This window comes from Aquarana catesbeiana, linkage group LG09 (genome assembly GCF_042186555.1).
Source record: "Aquarana catesbeiana isolate 2022-GZ linkage group LG09, ASM4218655v1, whole genome shotgun sequence".
Taxonomy (NCBI): domain Eukaryota; kingdom Metazoa; phylum Chordata; class Amphibia; order Anura; family Ranidae; genus Aquarana; species Aquarana catesbeiana.
The window spans coordinates 107348325-107359585 of record NC_133332.1 but is presented as its reverse complement, the minus strand read 5'-3'; the positions used below and the strand labels follow the sequence as shown (position 1 = coordinate 107359585).

Sequence of the window (11261 nt, the reverse complement as noted above, 5' to 3'; positions counted from 1 at the left end):
TATATTATAAATCAAGGTACCCTGGTAAGGTAGCGCCATCTACCCCTAATTAACTTTCCTTTATTATTTAACTCACTCCTTCGGGGGTAAGTGCAAGGGGAGGCTGCAAGCCTTCAGGTCCGTGAGCGTGGAAACCTGTCCCTCACCTTATCCAAACGTGCAGCCTGGCAGGCCAGGAGGGGGGGGGGTTAGGCAAGAGGACCATAACAGACCACATGTCTTCAACATGGGGGGGTGGGTGCTTTGAAGCGGGGGGGGCTCTGCCCAAAGCACCTTGTTTAACAAGGGGGTCCCCAAATCCTGCCTCCCCTATGTGAATGAGTATGAGGTACATAGTATTCCTACCTATTCACCAAAAAAGTGTCAAAAAGTAACAAAAAACAGAGACAGTTTGTGACAATTCCTTTATTAAAAAAAAAAAAAACAGTGTCCCCTGATGTAAATCCATAGTCAATCACGCCGCCGCACCACCACTGACCCAAAAACTAAAACAAAGAATAATCTCACCGCCCGCCATGAAGGCAAACCGCCGAATGGCTGCCTTGCCGTTTGACAGTTCTTATATAGGTAAGGGCGGGGCTCCCTAGCAATGTCACCTAGTGGCACCGCCCTCTGCGACGTCACCAACAGGTGCATGCTGGGTCGGTAACGTTGCAAGGGGGCGGTGACAAAAAACTGTCTGTGTTTTTATAACTTTTTTACACTTTTTTGGTGAATGGGTAGGGGTACTATGTACCCCACACTCATTCACATAGGGGAGGGGGCCGTGATCTGAGGGGGGCTTCCAAATTCTGATAAGCTCCCTGCCCACAGACCCCCACAACCATAGCCCAGGGTTGTGGGGAAGAGACCCTTTAGGGACATTTAGACTGATTTTTTTCAAGGAGTTAGGTATCTTCATTTAAACACTTGCTAACCGGGCTATAGCCAAATGATGGCTACAGCACGGTCGTCTAGTTCTGGGACACCAACAATGCTTCAGTTACTTCCTTGTTTCTTGCCTAGGCAAATCATGTTATACATCCCAGGAGTTCTCAGGAGGGGTGGAGGGTTTTTCTCGGTACAACCTCCTGCCTGCATTCCTGAGCTAAGGGTAAATGGATTTCAGGAAGTAAATGCCACATGAATCATTTGCCCTTAATCAAGATGGTCACGGCCAGAATGCTAGGGGATGTTTTTCAAAGTGATTTCTTAACAAAATAAAGCACGGCGACATGGATGGATGGGGGAGTTTGCTTTGAATATTAAAATTAAATAAATAGTGTTTTTAGTTTATGGTGCTCAGATGCAGTGAAGATCTGCTTTAATTCAAACAATGAGATGCCTAATAAGTAAATATATTTTCCTTTTAAAATGTTGAATACTGTACCAATTTTCTAAGCAATGAAAGGGAAGTGTACTACTTCCTGATAAGCACACGGATAGTGAGTGATAATGTCATGACTCATATTATAATGTAATACGGTGTAATAATGATGTTGAAGTGTTAACTAATGGCAAATGCTTTCCGTCTTTTGACCACACCTCTCCCCTTTGTATATATAAATCTCTACTACAACTGTACTCTGACAGCAGCAAGAGGCACAGCAGTGGATGCTGATCCAACTAGCACTAGGTGAGTGTTATTCCACTACTGGGTACACAGGGGATATTAGAAGCTGAAGATTTTGTAACGTACATTTTAGTAATAGGGAAAAAAAATTCTTTGTTGATGTAACACCTTTTTAATCTTTACCTTTAATGAAAAGAAAGAGAAGGATAACAGTAAAAGGAATCGTTTTAGATAAGTTGTTAGAGCTAGTCGTATTTTCCTTAATGTCTTCTAATGTGTACATATTTTTCATTTTCTACATTAATGTCCTTATGTCAATGAGCTATTATAAACATTTGATAAATGCATGTTATTTCATTTGCAGTTTAGGTTAGAAAAGAATCTCTCCAAATCTCAGCAGATAAACTAATATGATGTTTTGCATAATATTTTTCATTTTTTTTGTTTGATTATTTATTTAAACATTTTTTATCCCCCCCCCCCCCCCCACACACACACCGTGTTTTCAGGGAAGTTTCTAAACTTAATAATTCTCATTGAGTATAAAGATGCAATGTGAGGACTTTTCTAATCTTCTAAACATGTAAATGGCTTCATTGTTATACTAATCCAATGGCTTCAATACTTTCATAGTATGTGACCCTGGAAGAAGTTGCAAAGCTCTGACATTATTGTGATTTCACATGCTGCATACTTGTTCTAAGTTAATAACACATAAATCATTAATGTCAGAGACAGCCAAGCAGCTACCATTGTTCAGCACTAGGTCAGCAAGGCTTTTTAATGTGTATGTTCAGAAAAAAAAATAACCAAAAAAACAAAAAAATGTTATTTTATTTTTTTTATTTTTTTAGGTTTTGCATGTAGTGGGGAAAGATTAGAACCATTGTCAGGTTTTTCCTGTTACCCTTAGCTCCATTAGAGAGATTTCTGTATATACATTTAGCCCGGGTTCACACCTATGCGAATTAGATGTGCGTTTCCGCACATCTAATTCGCATAGCAGGAGAATGTGACTGGCTCCCTATGGAGCCAGTTCACATATCTTCGGGGCGGCTGCGGTGCGCACTGCACAAAAACACTGTGAGTCTTTGGCTGCGTTTCAGGGCCGAATTCAGGCATAGAATCGGCCCTGATTCATCCCCGAAACGGTGAACAGGGACGCACAGCGCTCCTGTGCGGTCCGCAGCGCATTATAGTGTGAACCCGGGCTGAAGGAAACCTGGAGTAAAAACCTGAAAGAACCCCTTTTTTGGGTAAACACAGTTTGCTGGAGTCAGACCAACAAACTGTAAGTTATTAAAGTTTAAACATTGCCCTGCACTTTTCTATTGAAGAAGCATCCTATCTGGTCCTTCCCTTTAGTGGGAAGTTAAGTAAAATGATATTCCTACACATCTCTAGAATACCTCAACTGTGATGGGGAGACAGGGTGACACGTCACTGCTGAGTAAGAGATGGGAAAACAAAGACATTCCTAAATAGAATGTGCTGATGTGCTACTGAGTAATGGGTAGATATGCATGCAAATGTCTAGGGTAATTGTGCTGCTGAGCAATGGATGAGTGCACAGAGACATTTCCATGGACATTATGATCCTAAGCTGTGGGGGTCAGTTGTATTTGAATGGAGGACGTGATATTCCCTGGGACACTACACTGCTGGTTTGCAGATGAGAAGATGATATCTCTACGTACAGTTACTGCTGAGGCACAAGTGCATTTCAGTGCTGGTTCACACTGCAGCGTTGTCCGAGATCGGATGTGATTCGCACCGCACTGCAGTGCAAATCGCATGCGATCTCTGTAGGATGTGATTTCAGCCATATAAATAGTATCGCTGAAATCTCATCGCAGTCGGACCAAAATCGCAACAGGACCCTTTTTTTGGTCTGCAGCAGAATTGGATCGCATGGGTGTAAGCATCCGATTCCTGTCCAAATTTGCAGATTGTACTGCGATATGCAAACAGATTTGGGGGTTATTTTCTTTTAACTGACACTCCCAACCTTGGGGCAGTGTGAACTGCCACCAGGAGACATGCGATGCTGGAACCTGCAGTGAATTTGCAGGGTTCCCGCATCACAGCAGTGGAAACCGGCCCTCAAGGGATATTTAGGCTCATTTATTCAAGGAGTTAAGTGTCTTCATTTAACCACTTACTGACAGCGTTATGGCTGAATGACGGCTACAGCGCGGACATCTAGTTCTGGGATGCCATCATATGACAACTTCCCGTGATCGTGCCTACCATGCACCCCCTGCAGGGCACGGACGGCACGCTCTGTGGTCGTAGTGTCTACACTGATAATCAGGGCACTGGTTATCAATGTCCTGATTATCAGTGCAGTCCCAACAGTGCCCACCAGTGCTGCCAATCAGTGCTTACCAGTGCTGCCAATCAGTGCCCATCAGTGCTGCCAATCAGTGCCCATCAGTGCCTCCTCTTCAGTGTCACCTATCAGTGCTGCCTACCAGTGCCCATCAGTGCAGCCTATCAGTTATGCCTATCAGTGCCCAAAAAAATTATAAAAATTTTGCTTGTTCGGGTACAGTGTTGCGACAGCACTGAAAGCTGAAAATTGGCCTGGGCAGGAATGGGGTAAAAGTGTCCAGTAGGCAAGTGGTTAACATGTTATGTGAGTTTTGATTTCAATTATCCATTTATGTGAAAAGCTATTTTCTATTCACTTTAAATACCCAATCTGAGTATTGCATATTTCAAGACTGAATAATTGAATTGAATATTTACTCACTCCATTCATAAATCAGTCCAACTGTGGTGCTAAATGGGTTAAATGTAAACGATAAAAGGGTACTGTAAGATAAATGAAAGTTGCTGTTCATAAGTTACAGCTATAAAGGCAATGTCCTGAAGTGATTCTGAGAAGTCAGATCGGATAAAGATTTTTGGCATAGTTTCAGCACATTTTCCAGGGAAATATACTGCACTGCAAAATGCTTTACTATCAATTTCTCCCTAATGTTACTATGAAATTCTGCCATATATTTCTCATACGAACTGTATATCCTGGGATCCTGAAAGTTACATTTTTTAATTACATTTGAATGTTCATATGTTTGCGTTTTCTTTTTACTGTTTGTTTTTTCTAAAAGGATTTGAATGGAGGGGATTTGATTTTTTACTTTACACAAGTGAGTTTAATTAACATAAAAGTATAGCTGCATTCCTGGAACCTGCAGTGAATTCACAGGGTTCCCTTATCGCAGCAGTGTGAACCGGCCCTCAAGGGACATTTAGGCTCATTTATTCAAGAAGTTAAGTGTCTTCATTTAACCACTTGCTGACAGCGTTATGGCTCTGGGGGGGTCGGTGTTCCTATAATTGATTTAAAGGGTATCTCTACTTTCATGGAAAAAATGCCAACATAAAAAAAAATTGATAAAAAAAAATATTGCATATAGTATAATTGCTACACAAGCCATTACGTTTCCTTTTCAATCTGCAGCCTCTGTAATTTTCTATAAAAATCAATGCACTATGGCAAACTGGAGCACAGAATGCCCCCAGAAATGTAATTTTCTGTTTGTGTGATTGGTTCACTAATTTTTACTGAAGACTGCCAAGTCACATTGGTTGGTCACATTTGGTGAGATACTCTACAAGGGTTAAAAGCTTCTAAAGGGATGCCAACACTGCAGACTTTCTGATTAGAACACTGAGAGCAAACTAGCTGATTATGATGAACCAGTACTTCCCATTTAGAAGCAGCAGATTAAACAGTTCAATCTCTGTATTTGCAGACAATACTAAGCTAAGCAGGGCAATAACTTCTCCGCAGGATGTGGAAACCTTGCAAAAAGACCTGAACAAATTAATGGGGTGGGCAACTACATGGCAAATGAGGTTCAATGGAGAAAAATGTAAAATAATGCATTTGGGTGGCAAAAATATGAATGCAATCTATACACTGGGGGGAGAACCTCTGGGGGAATCTAGGATGGAAAAGGACCTGGGGGTCCTAGTAGATGATAGGCTCAGCAATGGCATGCAAACAAAGCAAACAGAATATTGGCATGCATTCAAAAGGGGTTCAACTCCAGAGATAAAACGATAGTTCTCCCGCTCTACAAGGCTCTGGTCCGGCCGCACCTGGAGTATGCTGTCCAGTTCTGGGCACCAGTCCTCAGGAAGGATGTTCTGGAAATGGAGCGAGTACAAAGAAGGGCAACAAAGCTAATAAAGGGTCTGGAGGATCTTAGTTATGAGGAAAGGTTGTGAGCACTGAACTTATTCTCTCTGGAGAAGAGACGCTTGAGAGGGGATATGATTTCAATATACAAATACCGTACTGGTGACCCCACAATAGGGATAAAACTTTTTCGCAGAAGATAGTTTAACAAGACTCGTGGCCACTCATTAAAATTAGAAGAAAAGAGGTTTAACCTTAAACTACGTAGAGGGTTCTTTACTGTAAGAGCGGCAAGGATGTGGAATTCCCTTCCACAGGCAGTGGTCTCAGCGGGGAGCATTGATAGCTTCGAGAAACTATTAGATAAGCACCTGAATGACCGCAACATACAGGGATATATAATGTAATACTGACACATAATCACACACATAGGTTGGACTTGATGGACTTGTGTCTTTTTTCAACCTCACCTACTATGTAACTATGTAACTATGTAACTATGTATGAAAATAAACAGCTTTTTCTTCAGAAAACAAAAAAAAAAGATAGGAATCTGCAATAGAGTTTGATAAAATCCTTGCAATGATCACCCAGATGGGATAGAACAAAAATTTGTTGCAACACCTTTATTGAAAATAATGAAAATACATACAGTCACAAAGATCACATAGGTACAGGAACAATGTGCTTGACACCTTTCACACCTGGCGGGTGCTTAGTCATAGCAGAGCAGAGGGGATCGTTTTTTTTCCTCACTAAGGTGGACTTAATTTTTAAAGGTGAACTCTTGGCAAATTGATATATATTTATTTTTTAATCTGTTCATCTGTTTTGCCAAAGGGATTGTATTTCTCTCCCTCCAGGGTTGTGCTGTCATACAGCATAACCCTGTCTGACAAGCAGGAGTTTTTTCACTGCTGCAGATGTGTAATAAATATAGGTCTTGTACCTCCCCATCCAGTGACTGGGCAGTGAAAGCAGAATTAGCAGATTGATGAGATCATCTTTCTGTCACTCTGATCTATTCTCCAATCAGTATGTTCCTTGTTAAGCACTTCAGCACGGCTAATTGGCTTCTTGCACTGCTTCTCCTTCTCTAACACTAGGTTTTGCTGTACAGGAGATTGCAAAAGATGATACTAGGCCAAATTAAGGTACTTATATGGCTTGCAATAAAAAAAAAAATGTAATGATGCATTAATGATTACAAAAACTGTATTAACCTGACATTTACATGCTTATTCCATTTAAGTGGATCACTAAGTAAAGAAAGGGGGGATCAGGATGACAGCTCTGGAGCTTGCACTGACTTTCACAAGTCCGCAGAACAGCTCACATATTTCTATCCTTATACATTAATTTTGCTGAAAATAATCTCATCAATACATGTTATGGATTCATATTTATATAACCTGTTTTTTTTTTTTTAAATCAGGGAAACAGTTTATTAAGGAAAGGCAAAATATTCCAGAGGGGACACGTAGCCATAAAAATGAATATGTTACATCTCAGCCTAATACAGTAGTCATAATTTATTTATTTCAGGTATTTATATAGCACTGTCAACCTATGCAATGCTTTTCATGTATTGGACATGCACACCAGTCCCTGACCTCAAGTTGCTTACAATCTAAGGTCCTTAACCGCTTCAGCCCCGGAAGATTTTACCCCCTTCCTGACCAGAGCACTTTTTGCAATTCGGCACTGCGTCATTTTAAGTGACAATTGCGCGGTCGTGCGACATTGCACCCAAACAAAATTGACCTACTTTTTTTCCCCACAAATAGAGCTTTCTTTTGGTGGTATTTGATCACCTCTGCGGTTTTTATTTTTTGAGCTATAAACAAAAAAAGAGGGACAATTTTGAAAAAAACACAATATTTTTTACTTTTTGCTATAATAGATATCCCCCAAAAAGATATAGAAAACTCATTTTTTCCCTCATTTTAGGCCAATATGTATTCTTCTACATATTTCTGGTAAAAAAAAAAATCACAATAAGCGTATATTGATCGGTTTGCGCAAAAGTTATAGTGTCTTCAAAATAGGGGATAGTTTTATGGCATTTTTATTATTCATTTTTTTTTACTAGTAATGGCGGCGATCTGTGATTTTTATCAGGACTGCGACATTATGGCGGACACGTTGGATAATTTTGACACATTTTTGGGACCATTGGCATTTATACAGCGATCAGTGCTATAAAATAGCATTGATTACTGTAAAAATGTCAAAATTGATGACAAGATGAATGCAGTATGTTATCAAAAAATACTGGAGGAACATTTCCATTCATCACCCAGGAAGCTGTGCATGGGACATACTTGGACATTCCAACGTGACAATGATCCAAAACACAAGGCCAAGTCGACCTGTCATTGGCTACAGCAGAATAAAGTGAAGGTTCTGGAGTGGCCATCTCAGTCTCCTGACCTCCATATCATTGAACTACTCTGGGGTGATCTCAAACGTGCAGTTCATGTAAGACGGCCCAAGAATTTACAGGAACTGGAGGCTTTTTGCCATGAGGAATGGGAGCTTTACCATCTGAAAAGATAAAGATCCTCATCCACAAATGCCACAAAAGACTTCAAGCTGTCATTGATGTTAAAGGGGGCAATACACGGTATTAATACCTGGGTATGTAAACTTTTGATCAGGGTCATTTGGGTAGTCTGTGTTGTCATTATGATTTAAAAAGAGTAAACACAGTTGATTGATAATAAATGGCTTCAGGCAAACACTAACCATGAGTGAAAAAAAAGTTTTTGTGTTATCATTCATATTCTCAGAAAAAAGACCAAGAAATCATAAATTCTGCCAGGGTATGTAAACTTATGAGTACAACTGTATGTCAGTTCCTGCTTGTGTGATTGGCTCACTGATTTTCCCAAAAGTCTGCACCAAGATACAAGTCACATTTCAGGCATCCCCTGCAACAAAAATGTAATTTTTGGTAAGATACTCCCAATAGGAAATCACGTCTAAAGGAATGCAGCCCCAGCAGCTTTCCTCATTAGTGCTCTGCAGCTGCTGCAGCTGATTTATAATTCTGAAACCATTACCATTAGATACACTTTCCCACATGGACACAGACAAACACTGCAACAAAGTTTGTTAAAATCCTTGCAATGTACATAGATCACCCGGGGGGTGTGGGGGAAAATTGCAACACCCAAAGTAAACCCACGCAGAGAGAACATGCAAACTCCAGCCAGGTATTCCCATTTTTGGGATTCAAACCAACAACCCTAATGCTGCTAGGTGGAAGTGCTAACCACTTAGCCACTGTGATGCCAAGATTATAGTGGAGCCCAGGGGTGTAGAGCGAAAGGTTGACATGTGTATACAGCAATATAGTCTAAAAGTACAGTCAGGAGACGGGAAGAGAACATTACAGCCAAGGTTAAACTATCATCCAGAGAAATACCAGATCTATTGGTGAGAGTCTGGGAGCATTCAACCAGCCATCCCACACCTTTTTTTTTTTTTTTGGCATTACAAACACTTTATTGTATCTAAACCTACTGTCAAACCAAACATTTCATATAAATAAGCAGATTACCAGTGGCTCATTTAGTTTCCTTTTTTCTTTCAAATGGTGTTTATTGAAATTTTTTTATATACCGGTAAGTACAATAAAGATAGAGTAGCAATAATATGCATGAATTCTACATACAATACCATGTAAAGTCGAGGACAGTATTTAGTGAACTATCATTTAAAAATATAACATGTGAAAGTTTAACATAACTTGGGGCAGTTATGTCTCTATATCTTTAATAGTGGTAGCGGAAATACTTCCCCTCACCCCTAACGGGATCAAACTGTAAGTGGGATAGCCAATTTCGGGATACAGAAACATAATATATTGCTCGAAGGCTGGATTCTGTAATGTGAGTATAAAAGTGAAAAATATAAGTATGTGGAACACTAACAACAGAATCTGAACAAAGGGAGGGAATAAAGAAAAAAAAAATAAAATAGTTACCAACGCTTTAATCAAGTATTACAGTATTCAGTATATGAGTTGTGATACCAATAGTTAGCTGCAACTACTATAGTGTTAAGGTTTTAGGTCTTTAGTTGCTTCTGGGTGAAGGAACCAAGCTTGCCATTTTATTATAAATTGGGGTGCTTTAAGTTTTTTGAGTGCCAATAATTTTTTCTCATTGACATTGTATATTGATCCTCGTGCATATTTCTCTTCTAGTCGGGAGGTCAGAAGTTTTCCATTTACTCGCTAAAGCCGTCCTAGCTGCAAATAGTACATGAGCGATCACTGTTTTAACTGTGAAAGGATTAGGAATCTAGGCCTATGTTCAATAGCGCTAGCTCCTGGGTAAGTGATTTGTAATGGCCTGTGATTTCACTGATGATTCTAGCTATAATTTCCCAGAAGGACACTATGTCAGGGCAGTTCCATAGAACATGGAATAGGTTCCCTATATAGTTACAATTTCTCCAACAATATTTCGAGGAATCTTTAAATATTTTTGACAGTCTGTACGGTGTCAAATACCACCTATGATATATTTTTTGAAAATTTTCCCAATGCTCCACACAAGCAGTCATACTAAAGCTTATTTGTATAGCTTTCAGCCATTGTTGTAGGGAGAATTCTTTCTGCATATCTTTTTCCCATTTGTACATGTCTGGAGTTTTAGTCGCTAATAAGGGGCCTGATAGAGAGTTATAGAAGAAAGAAATTCAACGGGTCGATTTGTTTGACTTCCCTTGGAGGAAATCCCAAATAGAGCTTGGAATTTCTATGCATTCCATACACTTGGTAGTTGAGTGATAGTGTCTAATCTGCATTGACCTATAGGTATCAGTAGGTAGGCTGCTGAGGTGTAAAGTATTTGTGAAGTTTATACCTCGTTTAAGGCAGTCTCTCGCAGGAAAGTCTTTAATTAGCCATTCATATGTTTTAACCGGGATATTTAGTTTGTATGTATTTTCTGTGTACTTTTTGCGGGAGCGTAAAGTACGCCATGCTTTCAAAGTGGCTACAATTGTGGGGTGGTGAATAAAAGAGAGTACTTGGGGGTACATAAGAGAATCTGATAAAATTGCAAGGGCATCCTGATGTTTCATAAAGCTTATTTCCATGTCAACCCATAGTATGTCCTCAGTTGGTTTGAAACAATTTTTAGCTTGGTCTAGTAAGGACGCATTATAGTAGCCCTGCAAATTTGGTAAACCAATACCACCGTTCGCTCTCATCAATTGTAGTGATGAACGGGCAATTCTCAGATTTTTACCTTGCCAAATAAAGTTCCTTAAGAGGGAGTTACATTTTGTGAAGAATGGGATAAGAATAGGGTTTGGGAGTATTTTAAACAGGTAGAGTGGGGAGTACCTGCATTTTAAAGGCAGCTGCTCTGCCCACCCAAGACATTTGAGACTTACTCATCCATTTCATATCTTCAGAGATGCTGGACAATAGAGGAGTAAAGTTGGTTTCATAGAGCAGGCCAGTGGGATAAGTAAGCTGAATGCCTAAGTATGTGATTGATTTAGCTCCCCATGTATATGAAAACTCCCTTTTCATTT

General features: G+C 39.9%; 1 protein-coding gene across 4 annotated transcripts in view; it reads left to right on the top strand.

Moving 5' to 3' along the window:
- Window positions 1–1462: 1462 nt before the first annotated feature.
- The window catches only part of IL13RA2 (interleukin 13 receptor subunit alpha 2), a 108889-nt gene continuing 99090 nt past the window's right edge, over window positions 1463–11261 (top strand). Inside the window, exon 1 of one of the 4 annotated variants that reach the window (XM_073599122.1) lies at window positions 1463–1615. In XM_073599122.1, the coding sequence (XP_073455223.1) occupies window positions 1494–1615 (122 nt within the window). In that variant the 5' untranslated portion in view covers window positions 1463–1493. The remainder of the gene's footprint in view (window positions 1616–11261) is intronic. The other 3 variants (XM_073599124.1, XM_073599123.1, XM_073599125.1) reach the window with 3 other exon arrangements.